We start from the raw sequence: 25706 nt of genomic DNA on the forward strand, positions 1-25706 counted from the left end.
TTCCAGCGTCCCACGGGAATTGCAACACAGAATCTCAGCCCGGTAGGCACCGGGGCAGAGGAGCCGGGTGGTCTGCTGGGAAGGTAAGCGTGCAGCGACAGGCGCCAGGTTGATCCAAGTCTCAAAGGGAAATGACTCAGCCGCGGTGTCCCCGCTTGTCTGTGGAGCTGCCACCCCATCCACCCATGGCGAGCGCAGCATCAGGAGGGCACAGCCACCAGTGGCGTTAGGAGCCTTTCCCAGTCAGCCAGGACATGTCTCCGGTCCTAAAAAAGAGAAAAAGCAGCAGTGCTGTGAGATGTTCCCCAGCGTGCTCAAGCAAATGTGCTCAGTGTGCCTGCGCGCTGCCCTCGGCACTAGTCCAGTCATCGGCCATCGGTGCCCATCCCAGCACCCGCGCTGCTCTGCGCACAGGCACAGCCAGCCCAGGCAGGACAACAGTGCCCCTTCCTCTGCCCTCACTTGCATGTCACTAAAAGCGTCCAAAAACTCATGTGCAGGTCCTCAATTCCACATAAAACCAAGTTCAAACAGTATATTTTAACTCAAAACAAGCCCTTTTGGCATTCAGCTGAAAATTCATGGAAAGCCACCAAAGAGCCGGCATCTCCCCAGCCGAGCGGGGTCCCAGCCAAAAGGCAGCTGCCCATTCCTGGCAGATCTGCAAAGGGGACGTGGCAGCCATGCCCACCCGCCCCCAGCGTGGCTCCTGCCACCCCCAGCCCCACCACCCAGCACAGCAGCATTGCCGCCCACGGCGGAACTGCAAAACAGGCACCCAGCTATGACCAGTGTCCCCACACAGGAATTAGGGACATGGCCCAAGCAGGGGGTGGCTGTCCCTTCTGCCAGCCCTTCACACCGCGCACCCGGGACCCCAAACCCAACGTACTTGCCATGACGGACAAACAGCCTACAAGGTGCGAAAGCGGCAGGAGACAGAGAGAGAGAAGACATTCGGGGTTAGGTGGTCTGGCGTCCTCCAGGGCTCCCTGAGCCCCACCATGGGGGCTGGCTGCTCCCCCCACTGCCGGGGTGCCCAAGCCGCCCTCCCAGCCACAAGCTGGGCAGCCAGCAACCATTTCCTGATGTACTGGAGGCGACGGGCACAACCCTGACCCGGTCACTGATGGCTGGGTGGACCCTCGACATGCTCACTGTCCCTCGGGTGCCCAGGGTGTCTGAGCTGACTCGGGGCTGCCCGGGGACTGGGAGTGCTTCTCACCCCAGACTTTTGAAATCTCTGCTTTTATTCCAGATGTGGAACAGAAATATTTTTATGTCATGGAGACACTCCAGGGACAGGGAACCATGTTTCCCTCCTCTGCTCTGATTCCCACTCCTTCCTGGCTGTTATAACCTCCCCGGCATTTGCCTTCCAGCACAGCACGTTCTGCACCCACCCGCTGCGTGCGGGGGTACGCTCTTCCCTGTGCAAAGTCTTAACAACAATGGAGGAAAAGGTGCTTTGCCTGTGAGCTACACCCCAATGACCGGGAGGCCAAGACAGCAAGGGCCGGCGTCCTGGCGCTGTGAGCTCTGCGGGCGCTGCTGTGGCAGAGGCTTGTGTGCAGGTTGCGCACCCAGCCCCTCCTGCAGGTGCCCCCGCCTGGCACCAGCGACGGTGACGTGCCAGCAGCCGCTGGCAGTGAGCACCACCATCCCCCTGAGTCTGTGCAAGGGTTTGGATCCCGGTGTCAAACGCCATGTGTGGGATGCCAGACGTGGAGGGGGCTGGGAGGCAGCACGGGGAGGATGGACTGAGCGGGGCAGGAAGGAATATTTGAGAAGGGCACAGAGTGGAGAGCAGCGGGAAAGAGCTGCCCAGTGCCCAGTGGGGTTCTGCCTCGGGGTGCTCAGCCTTGCCCTGCACCCCACGGCTGTGCTCGGCCCCTGCCCGGCACCGCCGGTTCCCACAGCATGCCTACTTACTCCACATCGCGCTTTCGGATGGTCCTGCCGGCAGCCAGGACCTCAGCCACCTTGGACACAATAGGGTCGTAGTTCATGCTGGCCACAGCCACCACCTCGTCGCTCCTAGGGCCGGGCAGAGCAGAGCGGTTAGGGCAGCCCTGGGTGGCCGCGGCTCCGTCACCCAAAAAGCAACATGCTGTAGAGAAGCGGGAAGCAAAGAGAAACACCCACTGCTCCAGGGTCAGGACCTGTCCCAAGGCACGAGCACCACGAGGACTGTGTGAGCAGTGTGGGACAAGGGACACGCTGGCCCCGCTGTGGTCTCACCGATGCTCACATGCTGGCATGGTGAGCAATACCAGAGTGCCCGGGGGACGGAGACAGCTCTGGGCACCCTGGAACCTGTGGGAAAACACCAGCAAAGGTGGATATGATGGTGGATAAAAACCTGGAAGCCAGCGAGGATGCCCAGCGGTTGCTGCTGTCCAGGTGGGTGATCCCTGTGCTGCTGCCCTGTGCCAAGGGAGTGGAGAAACGGCTGGTCAGGATTTCCCTGTGGGACACTCACTTGTGCTGCTCCACATCCCCTTCCTGATCCCCACCTCCAAGCAGGCAGAGTGTCCACCTCCGAGCCACTCCACAGGCACGCTCCTCCCAAAGCACTGGGACAGCTGGGGTGGCCGACACCAGGGTCCCACCAGTGACCAAACCCCTGTGTATATGGGATGTCCAGCAGCACGTCCCAGTCCAGCTGGCCATCACACACCAGGGTACTGATGCCAGTGGCACAACGCAACCTCAAAGGCTGAATGCAAAACAAACGAAGCGGAAGGGAAAAGGATGTAAAAATGCTGGAGGAATTTTGGCTAAAGGTCACAAAGCAAACAAGAAGGGTTCTTCTGCTTTGAGGTTTGCAGAGGTCAACCTGAGTGTAAATCTTTCAAGACTGAACTCAGGAGATGACTCATAAATAAATAACTGAATAGACAAACAAAGTAAAGATCAGAAGAGGTGCATGGGTAAGATAACAAACACTGGTGATATTGTTGATTAAGGTGAAGAGTGGAAGCACCCAACAAATCAGGATCTGCTCTTCAATCTGCTGCCAAAGAACTCCGTGATCAACAGAGCAGAGAGAAGACAGGCGGAGGGGGAAACATGTGCCTGATTTCCAGGAGGAGGAGGAGGGCAGAAGCCATGTTTCAGAGGAAACTTCACCTTTGTGGAGCCATGGGAGTTGAAGTCATCTCTTATAACTCTCCCACAAAGCCATGGGGTAGCACCTTCACTATCTAGTTCTGGCTATCTATTTCAGAAGGCTGTGATTCCTACACTACAAATAAGGGAGAGCAAGCGAGAAACAGAGCAGTGGTCTGTCTTCCCCGTCCCACACGAGAGCACATGTGTGCAGAGCAGACCAGGAGTCCAGAATCTTCTCTGGAGCCACTGGAGCTTGTCCACAGCTTAGTCCACACCAGCCAGACCCAGAGACAGACTGACACTGGCCAGGCTCCAGCACAGGGTGCTGCTCCATGGGAGCGGCAACAGGAAGGGAGAGCCACTGGATTGTGAGGAGCTGTAGAGCAAAACTTGGACACTGTTGGAAATCCATCCAATCAGCTCACTGCAGGGATGTGTACCTACAGCAGAGGGGATGTCTGAGAGTCTGCAGCTCTTCCACCCAGCTGACAAGGTCTCACCTTAATAAGGAGGAATGGACAGACGTTGACAAGCAATACATTCACACCGGAAAACAGCTGCCCGTGGCAGGCAGGGAGGATAATTAACCATCCAAGAAGATTACAAAGCACGTGTGTTTTCAGCTGAACTGCCTGCTGGGCTGTCACGTTCAAGGGCCACTGCTGTGATTTAGAAGAGCTCTTTGCTTTCTGAGTCTGCATTGTCTCTGCTGTGACGTTCAATGTCCTGCCTGATCTAAACGAGGTCCTCCACTCTCCCCAGGACAGGATAGCCTTCCCTAGGGATGTAACTCCAATTATATGTGCAGGGACTCATGAGCTTTCTTTACAGAAGACAACTAGTCTCCTTCCAAGAGAGTTGCAGCAGTACCTGATGGCACCGCAGTGCAAGATTCCCTCTTCTCCTGTTAGCCCAAGTTCAGAAACACCAACTGCCAATGAGAACCCTGTCCCACCATGAACCGCAGCCTGGGCAGACCCTACAAACGGTTGTTGCCCTCACACAGGGCCTTGGCCTTGGCTACTTCATCATGGCTTCACACCTCCAGTGCTCAGCACACAAGAGGGGCTGAGGCTTCAGGACTCCTGGGAGGCTCTGCAGCTCTGCACCACCTCCACATCACACCACATGGTGTTGAAGTGGTTTCCTCTATATTTGGCTACCTGAGTGCAGCCAGCTCCCATCTGGGAAACACAAAGTGGTTGGAGACCACATCAAAACCAGAGGAAGATGTACCATTCCAAGGGAAGAAATAACCAAGGTGTGCAAGGGAGAGAAAAGGAAGATGTAATCCCACCAGCCACCCAGTGACTCAGCCTCCAGCCCAACCGCTGCCTGACACAACCAGCCGGGAAGGCAGATGCAGCTCAGACATTTCCATCAGCAAGACACAGAGCAGCTGGTCCATGTGTGAAATAACTCACAGGGCGCTGGTGAGCTGGAGCATCCCACATCAGCAGTGACTTTTAAACATTTTGTCTGACAGATGGGGAAGCCAGGAGGAATCCCTCTTTTTCAAAAGGTCTTTAGGGGCAACAAGAGTGCCCTTCCTGAACCTGTGATTTGGAGCAATCAGAAGTCTTGGTGTAAAGGCTGAGGGAAGATGGAGCACTGTGGATGAGCACCATCTCTACATGGTCTTCCCTTCCTCTGCAGGGTTCAACGCACCGGAAATGAGGAACCATGAAGAAGACAGTCCCAAGGTCTTACAGGTGGGGTGACATCGGTCTGTTCTGGTTGAGGTGCTGTGGTGAACACAGTGTCCCATGGGGACACCTGCAGAGCACTATCTCATACACCTTCTGGCACAGGGCCTCACGCTGACCCCTCCATGCTCACACAGCTCTGAACGGGGATATGTCAACAGCTTTCTCCTTCAAACTCTGGGGAAAGAAGAGCCTTACTGTGAAAGTCGATCCTGAGAACAGGCTTTGGGACTGGGAACCACCAGCGGTTCATGCAACAACCAAGACAGCGTGCGCCAGGAGAAGAGTCCAAACCATCAGGTGGGCACAGCAGAAGGAAGCAAGAGGGAATGTCCGATTTGGGACAGTGTCCTGAGTCAAATGCATTAACACCAACCAGAAGAACTATCACCAAACAAGAAAAAGAAGAAACACTCCTGGTGGCCTCTCACAGAAGCAGAGACAGGGACTCGATTACAGCTTAGCAAAGCAGCAGGAGAGGCACCAGCCGGCCCCTCACCAGCCAGTGCTCCCCTGATACCTCCGGCTCTTGGTGTGTGATGCTGTCCTGGAACGCAAAAGCCATCTCTGGGAGCCCCTCCTGGGTGGCAGAACAACACAGTGCTCAGCGGCGGACCCCTGCTGCCCGCCCACCAGGGAGCTGCTGCCCGCTGCGTGCAGGCAGGTCTGCCCCGGCAGCCCTCACCCCCCGGCAGCCAGATGCAGCGTGTGGCCGCTGCACAGAGCGGGGGCTAGGCACCTTGCTCGGGGCTTTCCTTTTGAACAGGCTCTACAGATGTTTAATTAAAGCAATCTGACATTTCCGTTCTAATTAGGGTTGGGATAAATAGCTAAATGCTCTGCTATGGAAAAGAGGAGCACAGGTTTCAAAGAAGATTATATGCTGGGGTGCCAGTGCGGCTCGTGGATGCCAGGCCCCGTAAACGCTGCATTTGCTGCACACAGGGTACTGCCAACGAGGCCGTGGGACCCGAGATGGGACAACACAGTGGCCACGAAATGGCTTCACAGGGGATGCAGTGATGAAAGTACACCCAACTCTGCAAACCACTGCAGCAAAACTGCCGAAAATGGGGTTTGATCTTCTCCTGGCTCACGCTCACTGAGCAAACTGTGTATTTTAAAGTGCTGCGTTGGCAGTTATGCGATTTAAATGCACTTCAACATGTCAGGGAGTGGGGAGTGACGGCCCCATGGCGGCAGCTGTAGAAAGGGAATGTCCCCTTGCAGGAGCTCTCCTCAAGCACAGGGGGTGCCTTGGCACAAACCCACCCTTTTAGGCAATTTTGGCCAAGATGCCAGCGAGCTCAGAGGTACGTCCATACACAAAGGACCCCTGGGTGCCAGCGAATGCTGGAGCCCCACCGCCTGCAGCAGGTTTTTATCTGAGGTGCACAGGCACCAGAAGGAGGGTGAGCACCAGGGACCCGGCTGGCTCATGCCGTGGGGTGACAAGGCGAGCCCCGCACCGCTCCAGTCCTCTCCAACTCCAGGCATGAGGAAGCTCCTTGGCCATTGAGTTCAGATTGGGATGGGACAAAGGCAACAGCAGCAAATATTTTGAGGATAAATTTTATGGTGCACGGTCTTGCCAGTCTAAACAGCCAGCGCGGCTCAAGAACAGCAGAGGCAACGCATCCCAGCTGTCAACGCATCTCAAGAAAATATTCCCAGATAGGCTGCTGGCCTGGGGGAGAGCTGGGTTTCAGTACAGGTGTAACGAAAGCTCCTGAACTCTTGCTAACCTTCACAGCTTGTTAATAGATGGAAGAGTATTTTAAGCTTAATTTGTCAAACCAGAAGCAGAAACCATGATGCCAGAGTTCCCAGTCCAACCCTGGTCACAAATCATTAACACAGTGATGAGATGAGGAGAAAACCTCTGATGGGGATTGACAGCAACAAATTAACAGAAGCCGTTATCTGCTCTCAGATACTACGTGAAGAGACAAAGTGCTTACATCTGGCAGAGATATTGAGTCCAAAGACCAGTTTAACTTGCTTTATGCTTAGCACATCACTTCTCTAGGGCCTTTTATTAATGTCCTGCAACCTCAGTGTCCAGAGAGGAACAAAACCAACTGACAGAAGCTCTGGCAAAAATATTTTCCAGCCTAGCAGGACAAGCTTAGACAAATGCCTGTGTAGGAAAGTGGAGAAGAGAAAGTCTTACTTGGTATAAAATGCCACAAACTTCAGTTCATCTAAGTCTCCCTGAATGACGACATCATCGAACCCTTCCCCATGGCCTGGAAGGCAAAGAAGAAGTGGATTCAGCAACAATTCCCCTGGATCCAGCTCTAGCCCCTAAGACAGAGAGTTTCAATCCAGAGCTACATGAAGAGCATCCTGCAGTCACCAGGAAACCAGCACCAAAAGGTGAGGGTACCAAGAAGGACTTCTTTCAGAGAAGTTCAGTTTCAGGAAGACTGTCTCTGTTCATGCTGGGCCATCCCTCATAACCACAGCCGTCCCACTAACCCCACACCCATCCCACTAACCCCACACCCCACGGACATGAACTGTGAGAAACCATGAGATGGCTTTCAGAGGGGACACCAAAACCCCTCGGAACCAGAAAGGGAAGCGGACCCCAGGCAGAAGTTGGTGCAGAAGGTCCACAGCAAGGGAGGTGGCTGTGGCTTCTCTATCCCAGGACACCTCCACCAGCACAAACTTCAGGCCCATACCTGCATATCGGATGCTCTTCCCAAACATAGCAGTCCATAAATACGGGACTGTGCTGATTTCCATGCCATGGGCCAACATGTTCAGCGCGGCTATACGGCCTGGAAGACAGATGCAGCAGAATAAGTGAGGAAGCTCTGCGCTGGAGCAAGTGTTGTGGTCTGCCCTCAGGTTGCAGCATGGCACTGACATCTCTGGTCCCAGAGTACAGGGAAGCCAAGACCTGCTTAAGTTAATCAAAACCCGTACAGCAACAGCACCAACAAGGAAACGCATTGCATTGTCCAAGGCGGGCTTGAACTCCTCTCTGGCGGCGCAGCCCTTACCAACTCGTCACCTGCACCGGCATGAGCAACGTGCTCGTGAGCCTGCTTCCACCCAGCTTCTGCAACAGTGACAGGGCCGAGAGCTTGCTGAGCTCCCACTGCAAACGGGGACGGGGTGGATAAAGCCCCTGAGGGCACGGAGACTGTTACGGTGCAGCCCCTGCCACGGAGGCATGGCCAGACCAGCATTAAAGGGGGCTGTGTCCAAAGGCAAACTGTGGAGGTGTGGTTCCAAAGCCTCTCACCCAGGGCACCCACTCAGAGGTCAACCTCCCCACTGGTTGTGGCCTTGGAAAGCTCAAGGGCAGCCTGTCATGCCAGGGTTTCCAGGCTTGCTGGCATGAAGGGGAGAAAGCTCTTAGCTCTGCAGCACACTGCTTGGCCAGCCCGACAGCGCTGGGCAGCCCAGCTGGGGATGTGAGCCTGAGCTAACGTGAGGATGTGAGCTCCTACGCGTCCCGGGGCAAAGGGAAGATCAGGCTCTTGCAGTGGCTGCAGATGCCAGGGAGCACGCGGTGTATGGGAAAGCCTGTCCCTGGGCACCTCTGTGTTTGTAACTGGTTTCAGCCGGGATAGAGTTAATTTTCTTCACAGAAGCTGGTGTGAGGCTATGTTTTGGATTTGGGATTAAAGTAATGTTGACAACGTGCTGATGTTTTGAGTTGTTGCTAAGTAGTCAAGGACAGTCCAGCTTCTCGTACTGGCCGGCCAGTGAGCAGGCTGGGGTGCACGGGGAGCTGGGGGGGACACAGCCAGGACAGCTGACCCAGGCTGGCCAAAGAGATATTCCATAGCATATGACATCATACTTGTTATATAAAGTTGGGACGAAGAAGAAGGAAGGGATGGAGGGACGTTCGGAGTGATGGCGTCTGTCTTCCCAAGTCACCGTCACGCATGACGGAGCCCTGCTGTCCTGGAGATGGCTGAACCCCCACCTGCCCATCGGGAGTGGTGAATGAATTCCTTGTTTTGCTTTGCTTGCGTGCATGGCTTTTGCTTTCCTTATTAAACTGTCTTTATCTCAAACCATGAGTTTCCTCACTTACCCTTCCGATTCTCTCCCCCGTCCCACCGGGGGGAGTGAGCGAGCGGCTGCGTGGGGCTTAGTTGCCGGCTGGGGCTAAACCGCGACAGAGGCATCGTTAGGCAATGCATGCCAAGAAGGCTGACAAACGAAGTCATATCAGACAGAATAAAATACACATGTTTCAAAAGGTTTAATACAACTACCCAGTTACCCTGTTGGCAGTTTTCCCATTCTCTTGCTAGAGGGCCTGGAAATTTCCTGGGGATCTGGAAAAGGCTCTTTTGTGTAAGCAATTTGCTGTTGTGAAGTGAAGGGACTGAAAAGCACCTACCGTGCATATGGGCCATCTGCCAGTGAGGGACATTCACTTTCTTATTATTCCTCAAGGCCAGTGGGAACGTAACAGCATCACCGGCTGCGAAGACTCCGGGGATGTTGGTTTGCATCATCTGCAGGGGGGAGGCAGAAGTGCATGTCGGTGGGGTTTGCACCCTGCAGCAAACAGGGACCTCCCTGAGAGCTGCTACGGTGCCCAGGGGCACATGGACAACTCTGCTTGGCTGTGAGACCCCCGGGTGGGATTCGATTTAGCGTTCTACACTTTCAAAGTGGACCGTGCAGGCAGGAACCCTCTGCCAGTGGGTTACCCAGTAAAATGGGACATGGACTGTTGTCCTGGAGCCCTTCTTAGAAGATTGGAGTCTGCCGGTGTTTGCAAGCAGTGCCTGGCTTATTGCACACGAGCAGTAAGCACAGGGGTGAGTGGCAACGAGCACCCAGGGCAGAGGCAGCCCCCCGCTCCCCACCATGCTCCTCGCTCACGCTCACACCACCCATCAGCACCAGCACCCCTCCCGTTGGCATCACTGGTGGTGGGCAGGGAAGATGAGATCCTTTAGGATCCCTGAAAAGGTGTCTCTTTCTCCATTTCTTTCCCCCCCAAATATCCACACCATTCCAGGACGGCTCAGAGCCAGAGCAAAGCCACAGCATCCAGGGCTGGGGTCTGCAAAGCCCTCGCTTGCAGAGGGTCCCACGCGCTCCAGCGTGATGCTCCCAGCATTTCAGCGAGTGAACCGTCCCTGCGACGGCGGTTTGGAGCCCCGGGGAAGCTCAGCTCGGAGGAGCCCATGCGACAGACTCGGCTCCTCCTGCTCTCCCCCGCGGCGGGGGCTGCGCCCAGGCTCACCTTGTTGACCACGATGAAGCCTTTGGAGTCGATGTTGATGCCACTCGGCTTGAGAAAGCCCGTCGCTGGGACTGCACCTGTGGGAGAAGGCAAGGGCTGCTGGCGTGGTAGCCGGGTATCCCTGCAGCCCCGGGGGGCCGACCCCAGGGACAGTAGATCTCCCCCCTGCCCAGAGAACCTGTCTGCCCCAAGGCAAAGGCAGTGGGCTGCTCTGGGAGCGGGGAGCAGAGCCGGGCACCCCAAAGCCCCCAGTCCTCCTGCTACAAACCCGCCGCACCCCCGGCGACCCTACTGCTCTCCAGGACATCCGTGCACCACTGTAAGGTGCCCACCACCTTCTCCTAATGCTTGAAGATAATTTTCAATCCACTTCTCTCTTAAATACATTTTTTCCATAATATCTATAAAAGGGAGCCCCCAGGCTTCCAAAGACAGGGCTCCTCTGCCTCCCCCACAATCTGTACTTTTTCTTAATTTTCCCTTTTTGATCTTTTTTTTTCCTTTAGCCTTCACAATTCAGAGTAGTCAATAAAACAACAAAAGGAGAATGAAACTTAATTCCATGATTCTTCTAGTCTGCAACATTTGAAAAGTTACAAGGTGAGAAAAGATTTTTCTTTTTTTCCCCCAAGGATAAAGGAGAAAAAACTCTCTTCTCCAGCAGCAGCAGGAACAAAAAAAGCAGAGAAAAAAAATTCAGTTTGGAGAGGCTTCTAAAAAATACAACTTGAGAGGATTATATTGATTTGAATGGTGGGGTTTTTTCTAGAAAAAATGAAACCGTTAGTATTTTCCAACTATATTTTCAGTTGCATTTTGGGGTGGAGGCTCTAGAACTGTTGCTGCCACATCCTCTCCAGCTTCAACTCTGCCGAGCAAAGCACCACCAGCCCACCGCAGTGATGGCCCCTTACCGACACCGACAACACAGACATCTGCGCGCAGGACCTTCCCACTCTTCAGCACAACCTCCTTCAGCTGCATGGGACAGAGGGGGACATTATGGTTATTTTAGGGACCAAAAACGACCCCCTGTAGCAGCAACAAGCCAAGCTGGCAGCTCGCTGCTTTTTTTGACATGCAAGTTGACCGTAATTCCTTATAACGGCAGCAGGAGGAGGGTGGGAGCAATGAAACCACCCCACACACCACAGCTGGAGCACGTTTGCTCCTGGGGGCTAAACCTAGGAATATGAGGTTTAGGGGGTAGGAAAGAGTAGAGGGCAAAACCCCAGCGGCAAAGGGAACGGCAGCCACGGGGGGATGCTGCGGCAGTGCCCTGGGGAGCCCCTTCCCGCACTCTACCTTGCCCTCCTGCTCCCGCAGCTCCGACACCTCCGTCTGCATGTAGAACTTCACCCTGTTGCTCTCGAACATCTGGAGGGGGTGACATGGGACAGAGCAGGGGACATCAGGACCCCAAACCCCTACTCATAGCCCTCTGGGCTCCCCTCAACCCGTGCTGCAACGGGCGTTGGCACCACCTCCATCCCCCACATGTCCAGAAGGTGCTCTACAGCATGTGGACCATGAGAGGGAAGACGCAGCCTTCCATAAACGTCAAATAACAATAAGTGCAATAAGTGAAACAAGCAGAACCCACTGTAACCAAAACCACCACCCCCCAACAGGAAAGCGAGGTCACCTTCATGACAGCGCGGCCAACCCTCTCCCCAAAGAACTTCTTGAAGGGCACTTCCTCCAGCTCCACCAGGGACACTGAGTGGGCCCTCTCCGTGAGGTAGGCAGCCACCTCCATCCCTGGGGAACAGAAGAAGGTCCAAGCAGCTGCGGGACTGCCCCCAGGGCTGCGAATGCCCTCAGTGTTGGCTTCAGTGGAGGACCACCATTGCCCACTCCTGGCTGGGGAGGTTGGAGCTGCCCTACTGGGAGATCTGGGGTGCCACCAGACCTGGCAGTCACAAGGAGCCACACCATTTCAGGTGAAATTTATGATTTACAGTGATTGGTTCTTAGACACAGAAGCCATAGGAAGATTTCAAAGACCAAATGGAGGAACTGGCCATGCCGAACTCCCAAAGTGCCCCGGGAAGCCTGGGAAGTTCACTTGGAGCAACGGACCTCGGATGAGGGGAACCTTCCTCTCATGGCTGGGACTATCTCAGCAGAGGTAATGAGCTGCAGGCTGAAAACAGCCCGAGGGACTTCAGCTGTTTTCTCCCATCAGAATGGGACAATTGCACAGGAAACTTCACCAAGCCATTTTCTAGGTATGGGTTTTTTTGGAAACAGATCTTTTTGATGACCGGCAGTTTGCAGTTGGCCCTGCAAACAACGTGCTTTTCTGTAGATGGGAATGATTGAACCTTTAAAACAGGAAACTTATTTTAAAAAGAGGAAAAACAAATATGAAACATTTTATAATAAATTCCCTGACTAATAACGATTTATGCTTAAGGCTTGCAGAACCCACAATAATTTTGTTATAAATATATCAAGCAAAAAGAAGAACCATCGAACAAACTATAAGATTTTTCATGTGTATTTTAAAAATTCACAACCCTGATAAAAAGTAAAAGAGAAATAAACCACAGGCTTTCACCTACCAACAAGATTCTCATGACTAAACCAAACCTGCACTGACACATCAGGTTTGAAACCATGCAAGCATCAGTACTGGACTCAGTGTATGCTTTTCAGACTGAGACAGCAATACCTGTGTCCGTGCAAACTGAATGGCCCAGCCTCTCCAGTAAAATAATTTTCTCAGGAAGGAGATGCCTTTACACCTGCCTGGAGCTGGAGGTTGGACAACCCTGAGGTCCAGTTTGGTGGGGGTTACCTCTAACTGGGCAGCAACAAACTGGGCGAGGGACTGGGACCACCTGCAGGAAGACGTGGACAGCTGAGATGTGGACACCTGCAGAGTGAGCACTCACCTAGGAAGGATGCTCCCACGATAACCACGTTCTTGCTCGTGGCAAGCTTCACGACACGGTTGGCATCTTCAGGTGTCCGGATGTTGAAAACATTTTCCACCTCCTTGCCTTTGCAGCTGAGAGCTTTTGGCCTGAAAAACACACATTGAGGGTGATACAGGTGTTTTTCCTGACTATGTGGTGGCAATCGGGACTTTCTGGGGCTCTGGCAGCATCTCAGCCTTTCCTTTTTTCTCCTTTCTCTGGGCTGGAGGCATAACATGGAAACCCCAGATGCTGGTGGACAATGGCCAGAGCACAGCCACAAATGCCAGTGCCGCAGGGGCTGCTCTGTGGTCGCCCCCGGCCCCATCCGCTGGACCAGTGTACCCACAGGGCTGGGGTGAGCTCACTTCTGGGGCAATGAAGCACAGCACAGGACGGGTACTGCTTTGCAGGCTCGTGCTCAACTGCTGGCATGTGATGAAATTTTCAGAAGCATAATGGGACACAGAAAACTCACTCTGTCCTCCAGCAGACACTTTGGAGCCAGGTATTGAAAGTTTCATAAGCCTCTGCAGATGCAGGTTCTACCATCCGTTCCTAGGGACACGCTGCTGACGCCGTAGCAGTTTTAATCTTGTCCTCCCTATACACTTACTGGAGCCTATGTATTTTTAAATATCTGGCCCCTGCATACCTGACTCCCATCTGGAAATGGGACAGACTATCCTTAATAATTTAGGTACCTTAAAAACATTTACCCAGTGTACCCAGAGCTTGTGCGTCAGGATTTTGAAATTATTGCCAAAGGCTTAATCCTCTTTTGAACTTAATTAGGTGGCTGGCGCAGATGCATTTTGGCTGTGGTGCTGCGCACCCCGGCACCAGCCATTAGCACTCGGTGGGGCTGTTGCTGGTTTTGGTGGCACACAAGGTTGCAGTGGGAATCCCTGCTCTGGCTGTTCTGCCACATCCCTTCCCCCGACGATAAATTTTGCAGGGGCTGCATTTCTCCTACTTCGTTTTGTGCCTTGGTGTTAGGAGCACAAGGAAAGGGAGCCAGGATGCCTCACTTTCATCTTAAAGTGCCAATTTTGACAAATCCCCTATTGAAAACAAATTGATCCACTACTTTCAAGGTGCTAGCGATGATGCACATGGGGACATGGTTTTGTGGGCGTGATGGTGTTGGGTTGACAGTTGGACTTGATGATCTTAGAGGTCTTTTCCAACCTTAATGATTCTATGATTCTATGCTGGTCTTGGGCGATGCTCTGTGGCCCAGCAGCAGCTATGCAGAGCAGGACAGGCACATGGTACTTTTTGTTAACACCCTTTTGACCTTGACATTGACCATGAAACATCCCAGGTAGCAAATCCCACAGCCGTCCCACCAGCACCCATGTTTGGTTGTTACCTGCTTTTTGGGTGACTCTTGGGTGACACAGAGGCTTTTCAGCTTTGGCTGAGCAGATATACCCAGCACAGCGTTATAGGGAGAGAGATGATCTAGTAGTATACAGATATGTATGTAGTAGATGATCTAGTAGTATAGAGACCATATATGATTTAAATATATATGATCTATACCTAGATCTAGACCTGATATAGACATAGAGAGATATAGATACATACAGACATATCCAATAGGTGTTCCTTGCCTTTTCTGCAAACACTCTTGCAAACAAATTCAGTGTCCAAATTCAACTGGTATATTTCACCCCTTATCCCCAGGCACAAGCTTACACATTCTCAGATAAAAGTTTCTCTTGATCTTTCAAATGTTTGTTCGTAGCTTACGTGTTTCCAGTCGCTATCAGCAGCTTGTTGTATTCCATCTTAAATCCATCCTTGAACACGGCTATCTTGTTCTTGACATCCACAGCCGCAACCTGAAATCATTCCTAAATAATGAAATCCTAGACGATCACTGAGCTCCCAGCCCAGCCAACTTGTCTGTTAAGTTTTAGTCCCCTGGGTTCCTGTCCACAGCTTAGCAAACCCAGACCTGAATTATTCCTAGTGGCCTTTTCAAAAATGCTTGAAGGTCTCACAGTATAAAGAAAATAACGGGGAGAGGTGTTTAAACCATCACTGACTGCGCTGCTTGCAGGCTGGTTTTCCTGATAAGAGGCCAGTTGGTCACCCCAGAGCCATGTGAGGATGCTCGCAAATGGCCGATAAGAAGTGATGGTCACCACACTTTGCACAGGGTGTCCTTCTTGCCATGGGAGGAATTGCATTAATTGTGGTTTTGAGCCACCACAGGCAACCTGCACTCTGGGACATGAAACGAGGGAGCTGGGGGAGACCCAACATTTCTGCCACAGCATCCAGTGAGCCAAGAACAGAGGCAGCTGCCACATTTCCTAAACACAGCCTTTGTGTACAGCACTTGCAGAAGACAGCCTGCAGGTACGTAGGACTCTCCTTACCTGCATTTCAGTCAGGACTTCAATGTCGTAGGTGCAGAAGAACTCTTTGGGGCGCAGGGCGATCTGCTCTGGGTGGGAATCCATTGACTGCAAAAAAAGACATTTTTCTGTCAGCCTCTGTGGATTAGAGGCGAGTGGAGAAATGCCTGTTACCAACACAAGTCAGCGGCGGTCTGAAGTCTGTCCTTGTGGCGTGGCTTCAGAGCGTTGCTCTGTACGGGCTGGAATCAAAGACTGTTCAAGCAGAAGCTGGACTGGGGTCTGGTTCTTTGCCTGCTCGGCATGAGGGTGGCATTGATCCCCTAAGGCAGGACCACAACGAGTGCTTTGGAGCCTGTGAAGCGGCTCTGAATGCAGCTCCACATAGCACACAAGTTCAGAGAAGCAGCAGAAAAGCCCCATTTTTTGGAAAACAACCAGTTGCCAAGGGAAATGGAAGCTAAAAGAGCAGTAAGAACTATCATCAGCATTATCACAGCAAGGGCAACCCTTTCAAAAGCACCCACATTATGCAGCACCATTCCCTCAAGCCAAAGCAGGGGCATGTGGCACATACCCATTAGTCTTTAGCTGCAGGATAAAGGTCCTTGCTCTTGCCAGCCTTCCCTGGTCACTTGGGTGAGACCTACCTCACCTTTAAATACAGGGTTGAGCTCATATTTGAGTCCAAACTCATCTGTCCTCCTAACTCTGGACACCAGCTCAGACACAGGCTGAGGACAAGCTGAGTCAAGTTGACCTGTGTGCTGTTCCGTGCTCCAGCACATCCCTCCCTGCCTGCAGTGTGGAGGGGACAGGCATGGCCACACACATGCCATGGTCAAGCCCTGCAACATATCGCACAGCGCTAAGCAGCGCCATCAACTACCCGTGCCACACAGGCATGACGTTTGGGCTTGACCCAAGAGGGACAGGGGATGCAGGAATCAAGGGCTTCACCATCTGCCCCCAGGGATGGACATACAAGGTACTTCTCCATGGAGGTGGCTCGACCAGGGGCTGGGATGAGCCCTGCAGGACACTCCCTTACCATGACTTCAGAAAACTCTGTGCTCAGAAGAGACCCATATCTTAAGACTTGAAGAAGGTGCAGGGTCATACAGGTTTTACTGCAAATTCTGTAAACACTCAACATTTACAGAGAGAAACATCTGACCGCACGGCTCAGGAGCCGTGGCCCATGCCTGCATGCAGTGCACAACCACCACGGGTTTTGCTGCAGCTCAAGTGCTCCAGAGATGGTAACAGGGACGTTGCAGCACACCAGGGAGCAGGTCATGGTCCAAAGGGGACAAAGAGGAACAGTCCGGCGGGACCTTGGGACAGGTTGATAACAGGTGTTCAGCAAGGCAGAGGAAGGGCAATGCTGCAGCTCCAGGAGGCAAGAATTCTGCTGCTTACAGCTTTACGTGCTCTCTAATGACTCTTTCCAGGGTTAGTCCCACTCACAATAGGATTAAGAAAAATATCCTTTTTTTTCTAGACTGCTCCCAAAAATTCTGCGTTCTCTTCCATGGGCTTTCTGCATGCTCCAAAAGCAACTACAGCCAGAGGTGTTCAGTGCAGAGTTTAACAAACCACGCATAACATCTCTGGCGTGTGAGATGTTCTTACTGTTTAACAGAGAGTGGAAAAGGCAGTCTAAGATGCACGCAGTGGGCATAAGTGTTTTGGAGAGCTGCCTGGCTGGGACAGGGACTGCGAGCTCTGAGCTCTCCAACACAACCTCTTGGATAGAGGTTTCAGCCAGCTGCTCCTCACCCCGAGCAGGTCTTCTCCAGGCACAGCAATGGCTTGAATACTCTCAAAAAGCCACGTGCATATTTGCCTTCCTTTGAAAATCACTTTGCCTTGGGGCTGGAAGCAGAGTTAGATGCTGTAATTATAGAGTGCCAGCCCCCACACATAAGCATCCCTGACATAAAAGGTGATAGATATATCGCCTGTTCTTATGTTACCTCCAAGCTTCAAGACCAAATGCTGCTCTCCAACCTGAGTTGCTGTCTGACACCAAGTGAGGCCCAGGTATCAGTAACAAAAAATGTGATTAGAAGATCATCCTGTATCTACAAATTGGAATGCAAAATGGGATGTGTGCCAGAAGAAGTGATCTTCGCACTGCAATCAAGTTATCAAGTTGTGATGATGCCCATTAATTGTAATAATTATGGTATGGAGCACTACTGGGCAGTAAGAACCATGCACTAATAAAAAACCTGGCAGACAATACAATTTTTTCATATGCCCCATTTCATTGCCGTAAAGATTTTTATCCTGAAAAATAATACGAAGATCCATCCAGGCACAAGCTGGCCAAGACAGCTATTGCTACATTTAGGGAGAGTGCCCTTTTTTCTGTGCTGGAGTACTCTTAGTTCAGAGTTTGTACAACTCCTCCTTTGTGTTTTGTATTTCAGTCACCAACAGAAAAGAAAATTCAAGGGAAAACAGAGACAGGACAAATAAGGAAAAAGAAACACACTGATGTGATGAATAATGTTGGAGAAAGGTCCTACACCAAATTCTAAAACTCAGGAGGAATGTGACGTACCCGAGGTGATACAAACCTTACTGAGCTTTGGTCTGTCATAGGGCAAGTGTCTGTCCATCGTGCACATCACAATCCTGTCCGAGAAACCCTCCTGGCGCAAGGTCTCTGCACAGACCAGTCCAGCTGCCCCTAAGGGAGAAGGAAGACGGGTGGCAGCCATGCATATGGGGCATGCGAAGGTCTGAACCCTTTGCTCCTACCCCACCAGGGCTGACTCCAAAATCACCATCTCCACTAGCCCTGGCCTTCCTTCACAGCCCTTCCCAAGGCAAACAGCTCGCATGGGAAGCCAGGCAGGGCGGATGCACCTGGCACGAGGAGGGATGCTCTGTGGAGCGTGACATTAATCCTCTGCAGGACTTGTCAATTCCTAAAGCCACACAAACCCACAGAGAGCACACCCGAGGGGTCCTGCCAACGCCTACACACCTCTCACAAGCCCAGGGGCACGGGTGGCCGCTCAGACCCTTGCACTCCCCTAGTCTGGGAGGTGTCTTGCATCTTCCCCCCTGCTCACTCAGCTCCTGGTGAATTTACAGCCAAACACAGAGGGGAGGGAGTCCTCCCTTCTTCACGGCTCAAGTGCTGGTTGCACGCTTCACTGTAGAGGATTTTCCATGCAATTTCTTTGAGGTTTTTTTGTTTGCTTGTTTTTAAACACAGAAAAAAGGCTAAATAAAACAAAAAGCTGCCTCGGGGTGTGCTGTCCCCTGCAGCCAGGCAGCCTGATGGGCACGTCCCTTCTTCCCTGGCCAAACCGGAGAGACTTGAGAGCTCAGATGTGAAGTCTCTTCTTAACTGAGGAAGTCTCGCTCAGTGATGGGTGTTGTAAGGGCCATAGTTTCTGTAATACCAATGAAAGAAGATGGACCTGGACAGTATCATGGTTTGGTTCATCAACAAAATGCTCCTGTTGATGCAGGCAGGGGATGGTGGAAGAAGAGAGAGTGAGGTGGCCATCCCATGCACACTGCCTGGAGCAAGGATTGCTCAGTGCACACTGCCCCTGAGCCAGCACTGATGCCGCACTGATGCCAGATTGACCCTCATGTGAGCCCTCCTTGCAAATTTAATTTTTGGTAGTAAAGAATTCATCCAAATCTACAAGGACTTCCACAGGGACAATGCGGGGGACATTTCTGAGCCAAGCAGGGCAGCACAGTAGTAGGCAGCCCTGAGCAAGCCAAAGTAAGGGGCAGTGGTCGCTTGCCTCCGCTCTGCTGGGCATGGCTGGATCTTGGTCCTCGATGCAGGGCTGGATCGGTGGGCTCTTCCCAACACTTATTCCTAACACCCCCAGCTTTGAAATCTCCTTTCGTGTCCACCAGAACAGACCTTGATCTTTAATAGACCTATAAATTCAGCTGGTTGAAGCCTGAGAAAGCTCCTTCAGCAACGGCTAATATTGCCCGTTGAGTGACTTTGCTGAAGATTTTGATGACTCTCCAGCCCTGCTGTACACCAGGACAGCCCAGCTGACCTCGGGGAGCAGCAGTGTCACACCCCGGCTTTCAGTCAACAAACAGCAGTGGCACAAGGAAGAGAAAAATGTTGCCCAACAGCAAGGGAAAAGCCACCCAGGCTGGTTCTCCCCTCTGCTCAGGCTACAAGCCACAACTTAAAAGGCAGGAGCAGGAGATTGCAGTGTGCTCTCTGTTTCCACAGCTTGTATCTGGTTACCTGGGGGCTGTAATCAAATGAGAACGTTCCACATGAAGGGAGCAGCCATTCCCTCCTAGCCTCAGGTCCAACACCGGACAGCTTGTGTTCTCCCATCTCCAGTTTCACCACGACATGGTCCAGCCTAGCATCCCACCCATTCCAGAAACAGGCAGATTTGGTAGGTGGGATTCACTCCATCAGGCTTTCTACAAAATTTGCATTATATAAATGGAGCTGGGAGAAGAGGTAAGAAAAAAAAGCTTGACAGTTTTGCTACTTCATACAGGAATTTTACATTTTCTGGGAAGATGGAAGAAATTATCTTCAGAGAAGCACCCTGAGGTGAGAACTTTGAAGCTGCAGGCAGCTGCAATGGGATGAGACAGAGACGTGCAGGCTCCGAGAGGAAAAGGTGTATCCACATCACGGGAAGACCTGAGGACTTTACGTTTATCAGTTATGGAAATCAGGGGTTACTAATGTGTCTAGGGAGGGTGTAGAGAGAAGAGGGTTCAGGGCACCCACTGCAGAGGACTGTGACAGGGAACTGCACGGCTCCATAGACTAGAGCACAGGGTGCCTTTGGACCATGTGTCTAGGTCAAAAAGGCCCAGGAAGACACTCTGGTCTGACCCTTTGCACAGGGAGGGACGCAGGAGGGGTGACAGAAGGCGCACAGCACACAGACACCCTGCTCTCCACACACCCGCCTGGGAGAGGATACGCACAGTGTCCCAGCACGTGCCACACGATACCTGCACCGATGATCAGCACGTTGGTACTGCTCAGGTTATAGTTGCTCAAGGAGATGCATTTTGCCATCATCTTTGTCCTCCTCTGTGTCTGAAGAGCCTATGCCACCAACGACGAGAAGAAAAGTCATTATCCTTCCTCAGCTGTAACCTGGGTAGCCGGGCAGGAATGGGGACAACTACAGTGTTTTCATAAAAGAGCTTGGATAAAAGGGAACGACTGCACACTTGTACCCAGTGAGGTCTCCAAGCACGTGCTCACCCAAATACCTTTCCATTACCCAGTGCACTATCCCCTTCCAAGGTACAAAAGAAAAATAAATCCACCATCTTCTGCAAATTAATCCAGGCACACAGAGCTGGGAAAAAATATAGGAAAAGTAGCCCAGGTGTGTCATTGCGCAATTCTGCAACTAACAGGTGAGATGGAGATGGAGATAAAGTCCTATCAGGAACTTTATTTATCCTGCACTTGAGCAGAGCTTATACACCTCTAATATCCAAAGAAGCTGAAAGACTTGTCCAACCTACCAGAGCACACCCAAGGACTTACCCCAGTGTAGCCCTGCCACCCTACACTGCACAACCTCCACACTGGCAGACATCAGAGGCCAAGATACGTTTCTGGGAGAGGGAACAGGCTCAACCCTCCTCACATCTCACCCATATCAGCTGGAATAGATCAGTCCTGCCATTCAGGTGACCTCTCTGGATCTAATCCAAGTGCTGTAAGGGTCAGGCTGGTTCTGAGCTGATGGATTCACATGTGTGTATGTGCAAATGTGAATCAGAAGAAGGCTTTTAATGGAAAGAAAGATGGCAGTGGCCTGAACAGTGGCATTCTGCACCATATCTGGGGGATGAGAGCCCTCCCTGCCCATGCATCAGGTCCCTCTCCAGCAAAAGGAGCTGATGTCTGGGCTCAAAGGACCACAGATGACTTCTGTCATCACCATGCTGCATTCAGATCCAGCAGATGAGGCCAAAAGGCTGATGGAAGAGTCCTGTTCCCCTGGGCCAACTCAATTAAAAGTTGCTTTGAACTTCAGGAAACAGGACATGTTCAGACAAACATCAAGTAAGACCTCCTGAATCCATGGACTCCCCAGCTCAGGTGTCTGGCAGCTGCAGGGAGGCTGGAGGAGCACAGGCAGGACAGGGGGGACACGACACCTCTGCCCTGCTCCACTCGTGCCTCTGTACAAACTTTGGGCTGTTGCTTGAGACAGGACAGGGCTAGGAGGACCTTTGGTTTACTCATATTGGATACTCATCCATCCTTCTGTTCAGGCACTGCTTCCCCTGCCAGACAGAAAAATGTTTCTCCCCCACCCCCGTGCACACAGAGCAAAAAGCAAAAGCATAGGCATTGATTTGGGGATGCCAGTGGCCCCTCACCTGCTTGCTCGCTCGGATGTACACCTTCTCCTTCTCGATCTTCACCTGAGGGTGACAGAACAGCAGCGGTTTGCAGGACAGTGAGCGCCTCCAGCGTGAAGAGGGTGGTTACTCCCTCTGTGCAACACGTGAGGAACAGAGCGGCGATCTCACCAGGTCTCCTGCGAGAGCAGCTCAGGCCATGGCAGGGCTTGCCCCAGCTCAGGGCTGTGGGATGTTTCCTGTCTTGTGTCAACTATGCACTGATGGACAGTGTAAAACCTGATTTTGACTCCAGGCTTATGGCTGGTTTCTCAGTCCCACCCCATTCCTGCTCAGGAGACCTCCCAGGCCGTGCACCTCCACCCTCAGGTTCCCAGAAGGTGCCCGACGCCTGTGGATGGATGCAAGGGGAGCTGCGGGGAGGAAGGAGAGCTGTGTGAGGTGCTGCTCTCCACTGGCAACCCCAGGATGTACTTGGAAAATGTTTGCTCCACACCTTCAAAAAGCATGCTTATCCCAATGCAAGCAGCCATTCTGCAGATGACCAAGCTGAGTGGTGCGGTTGACACGCCTGAGGGAAGGGATGCCATCCAGAGGGACCTGGACAAGCTCGAGGAATGGGCCCATGTGAACCTCATGAGGTTCAACAAGGCCAAGTGCAGGGTCCTGCACCTGGGTCGGGGCAACCCCCAGTACCAGCACAGGCTGGGGGGTGAAGGGATGGAGAGCAGCCCTGCCGAGAAGGTCTTGGGGGTCCTGGTGGGTGGGAAGCTGGACAGGAGCCGGCAATGTGCGCTCACAGCCGAGAAGCCAGCCGTGTCCTGGGCTGCCCCCAAAGCCACGTGGCCAGCAGGGCGAGGGAGGGGATTCTGCCCCCTCTGCCCCGCTCTGGGGAGACCCCCCTGCAGTGCTGCGTCCAGCTCTGGAGCCCTCGGCACAGGAGAGACACGGACCTGCTGGAGTGGGGCCAGAGGAGGCCCCAGCAATGCTCCGAGGGCTGGAACAGCTCTGCTGGGAGGCCAGGCTGGGAGAGCTGGGGAGGTTCAGCCTGGAGCAGAGAAGGGTCCGGGGAGACCTTCCTGCAGCTGCCAGGGCTGAGAGGGGCTGATAGGAAAAATGGGGACAGACTTTTTATGATGGTTTGTATCGATAGGGCAAGGGGAAATGGCTTTAAACTGGAAGAGGGTAGATGTAGATTGGACATAAGGAAGAAATGTTTTACTATGAGGTTGGTGAGACACTGGCACATGTTGCCCAGAGAAATTGTGGATGTCCCATCCCTGGAAACATTCATTCAGGTTGGACAGGGCTCTGAGCAACCTGATCTAGTGAGAGGTGTCCCTGCCCATGGCAGCAGGGTTAGACTAGATTTTTAAAGGTGTCTTCCAATCCAAACCATGCTCTGATTTTGTGATTTCCTCTCCTGCAAGAAAAAAGGTCTCACCTGGAACCTGGGTAAGCTGTCCAAGCCAGGAAAGTCCTCTATGTCGCCTGTGGCAATGTTGAAGCAAGCTCCATGCCAGGGACAGCGGACTCTTCCTTTGGACAAAACCCCTGCATGAAACACAGCAGAGCATCGCTTATTTAGAGTGTGGTTCAGAACAGATCCTGACACAGCAAGGAGTTCGCACACCGCCAGGAAAGCACGGGGCATGCCCAAAGCCACGAGTTCACGCCTCACAAGCGTTTGCTCAGAGTCTGCTACCTTGGACTTTGGCTTTACCTGCCTGAAAGGGCTGGCTCACAACACCAGGGCAGAGCGAAGGGCTACAATTTGGCCATACAGACTGGTCCTGAGCTTGTGCCTTTGCTCGCCAAGGCACAGCAGTGCCACGTCTTGTCACCCACCACATGTGGGGACGCCGGGGCAGGCCCTGCTCTTACTCCTGCAGCAGCTCCTGTATTCCCCAGCAAGATCCTTGTGCAAGCGGCCAGCCCCAGGCACGTGCCCACAGGTCTCCATAAGGCAGGCAGGATCTCGCCTGCATTGGCCACCGGAGCAGCATGGGGCTCTCCTGCCCTGCTCAGTGCTAACCCCAGGCAAGGGCTGGCAGCGTGGCTGCCTGCAGCCCGCACTGCTGCTGGGCCAGCAGTGCCCAGCGGGCACTCAGCAGGATGCTGTGCTGAGGACCCCAGGGTCCTACCTCCAGTAAAGTGCAACCCCCCCAAGTTTGGATGACACACTTCTCCAGCATGCAGCTGGGCCGGCACTGCCTGCTGCCATTACTCAGACTCTGGTTAGGGACCTGCCTGAAGCCTGTCCTGAGAAAATGCCAGAATGTATTTTTAAGTGCCAAGATGGGAAACCACTGTATCTCATCCCACTTCAATCAGTAACACCAGCAACATTTCTTTTTGCTACTGAAGGAACCCGTGAGCCCAAAGAGCTTCATCCTTCCCCCACAATCAGGATTTTGATTTACAGAGAGCTGTGGTTTTGTGGTTTTTTTTTAAGACCGAGTGGCCTGAAAAATCAGACTGTTTTTTTTTTTTTTTCCCTTTGAGACATTTTTTTAACTCCTCAGTGGGTGGGAGCTGACAAAGAGAGCAATATGAGAAGCCTCATAAAACCAGGCTTTGCGTGGCGACAGTGAGCTGCAGCTGTTTCATACCATCCAAGAGAGGTTCAGCTCCAGCTGAAGAACGAAGCAGAAGCCGAATGCCCTTTTGTCACCCAAAGAAACCCCAGCCCTGTGACCAGCAGTGGCAAGCTGGGGTCACCAGCAAACCAGACCTGCAGCAAAGTGCTCCCAAGAGTTTTGTGCTTTCTGCTCATGCCTTCTCCCGCAGAGAGAAGATGCTGACATGATGCTGAGCATGCGGCATGGCACTTCCCCGTGCCCTGGCAGCGCAGCCGGACGAACACCGGGTTGTCTTTTGCCAACATTTTTATGTCCTTGGTTTGTCTCCTAGGACGTGATGCAGACTGACCTTTGACCAGGGGGGCCCCATAGTGGGGGCACTTGTGTCCCACGGCGTGGAACTCGCCGCTGTCCTTGATGAGCAGAGCCTTCCCACAGCCCAGATCCACTTCCCGCATCCTGGGGAGGAGGAGCATGGAAAGCACATGGCAGAGCATCCTCCTGGCAGCAGACACCATCCCCCGCCCTGTGCCCTAGCCCTGGGCCCACCAGCCTCCCCCCCGCCTTCAGCTTGCTCACCACTGCTCCAGGTGACTTACAGGTGTGGGTCACTCCTGTCACCGAGCCAGCCCTGGAGGTGGCCCTGCTGCTCCCAGCCTGGGCCAGATCCAAGCTGGGCCATTGAGTGGCAGCTTCTTCATCCATCACTGCGCCAAAAGCACCTCCCCAGCTGCTTGGGAAGCAGCTGGTGGTCTCTACCCAAGCCCAGGAGGTCAGAATAAAGCTTTTCAGTACTACTGGGGTCAGTACTAGTGGGAGCAGGACACCAAACTGGTTTTACTGTGGCATCACCTCCCCTCCTGGCCCCAGCATCTCAGCAGGTCCCTGCCAGGCTTGTGTTCACTCACTCAAAGCAAACACATTTCTGAGACTTGAAAACCAGGAGAGGCAACTCTGACCCTTTGTGTACTCCGGCCTTGGGGTCTGCCTCCCTGCCCCTCAGGGGGCCATGCTCTGGTCCTGGCCACATCCCAGGGTCAACAACGTGGGTCACCTTCTCCTGTTAAAACCTTTGGGGTAGCAGACACCTGCACAGGACCTCCTCGCTGCTTCCCTCCGCTGTTTTTGCAGAGTAAATCTCACACAGCGGCCTGCCCGCCTGCTCTGGCCTGCCCGCCCCAGCTCTGCACCTGCTCCGCTTTGCCTTCCTGGTGCTACTGGCACTCAGCCCCGCAATGGCCGAGGAGACGACTTAACCCTCGAGCCAGAGGGGTTCGGGTGCTCTTTGAAAGACCACAGTCGTTTGTGAGGTGCCCTGGACAAAAGCGTGGTTAGCACAGCAGGAATCCTTCACACACAAAGCTTTGCAATTTTTAGAGTCTCTGGATCACACCTCCCCAGCTCCAGGG

At 53.0% G+C, this 25706-nt stretch overlaps 1 protein-coding gene across 3 annotated transcripts in view; it reads right to left on the reverse strand.

Annotated features, from left to right (window-relative positions):
* Window positions 1-226: 226 nt before the first annotated feature.
* AIFM3 (AIF family member 3) overlaps window positions 227-25706 on the reverse strand; it is a gene marked incomplete at both ends in the record, with an annotated part of 36419 nt that continues 10939 nt past the window's right edge. For 2 of the 3 annotated variants that reach the window (XM_082007877.1, XM_082007875.1), the window contains 17 exons: window positions 227-266; window positions 1933-2037; window positions 6994-7069; window positions 7511-7609; window positions 9196-9313; window positions 10054-10130; window positions 10968-11031; window positions 11359-11430; window positions 11699-11814; window positions 12954-13084; window positions 14736-14827; window positions 15371-15457; window positions 17938-18050; window positions 20339-20435; window positions 21734-21778; window positions 23160-23269; window positions 24647-24756. In XM_082007877.1, coding sequence (XP_081864003.1) covers window positions 227-266; window positions 1933-2037; window positions 6994-7069; window positions 7511-7609; window positions 9196-9313; window positions 10054-10130; window positions 10968-11031; window positions 11359-11430; window positions 11699-11814; window positions 12954-13084; window positions 14736-14827; window positions 15371-15457; window positions 17938-18050; window positions 20339-20435; window positions 21734-21778; window positions 23160-23269; window positions 24647-24756 — 1552 coding nt within the window. Of the gene's footprint in view, window positions 267-892; window positions 914-1932; window positions 2038-6993; window positions 7070-7510; window positions 7610-9195; window positions 9314-10053; window positions 10131-10967; window positions 11032-11358; window positions 11431-11698; window positions 11815-12953; window positions 13085-14735; window positions 14828-15370; window positions 15458-17937; window positions 18051-20338; window positions 20436-21733; window positions 21779-23159; window positions 23270-24646; window positions 24757-25706 lie in introns of all 3 variants that reach the window. The other variant, XM_082007876.1, reaches the window with a different exon arrangement.

This window comes from Phaethon aethereus (assembly GCF_964289735.1).
Source record: "Phaethon aethereus genome assembly, chromosome: 17".
NCBI classification, from domain to species: Eukaryota; Metazoa; Chordata; class Aves; order Phaethontiformes; family Phaethontidae; genus Phaethon; species Phaethon aethereus.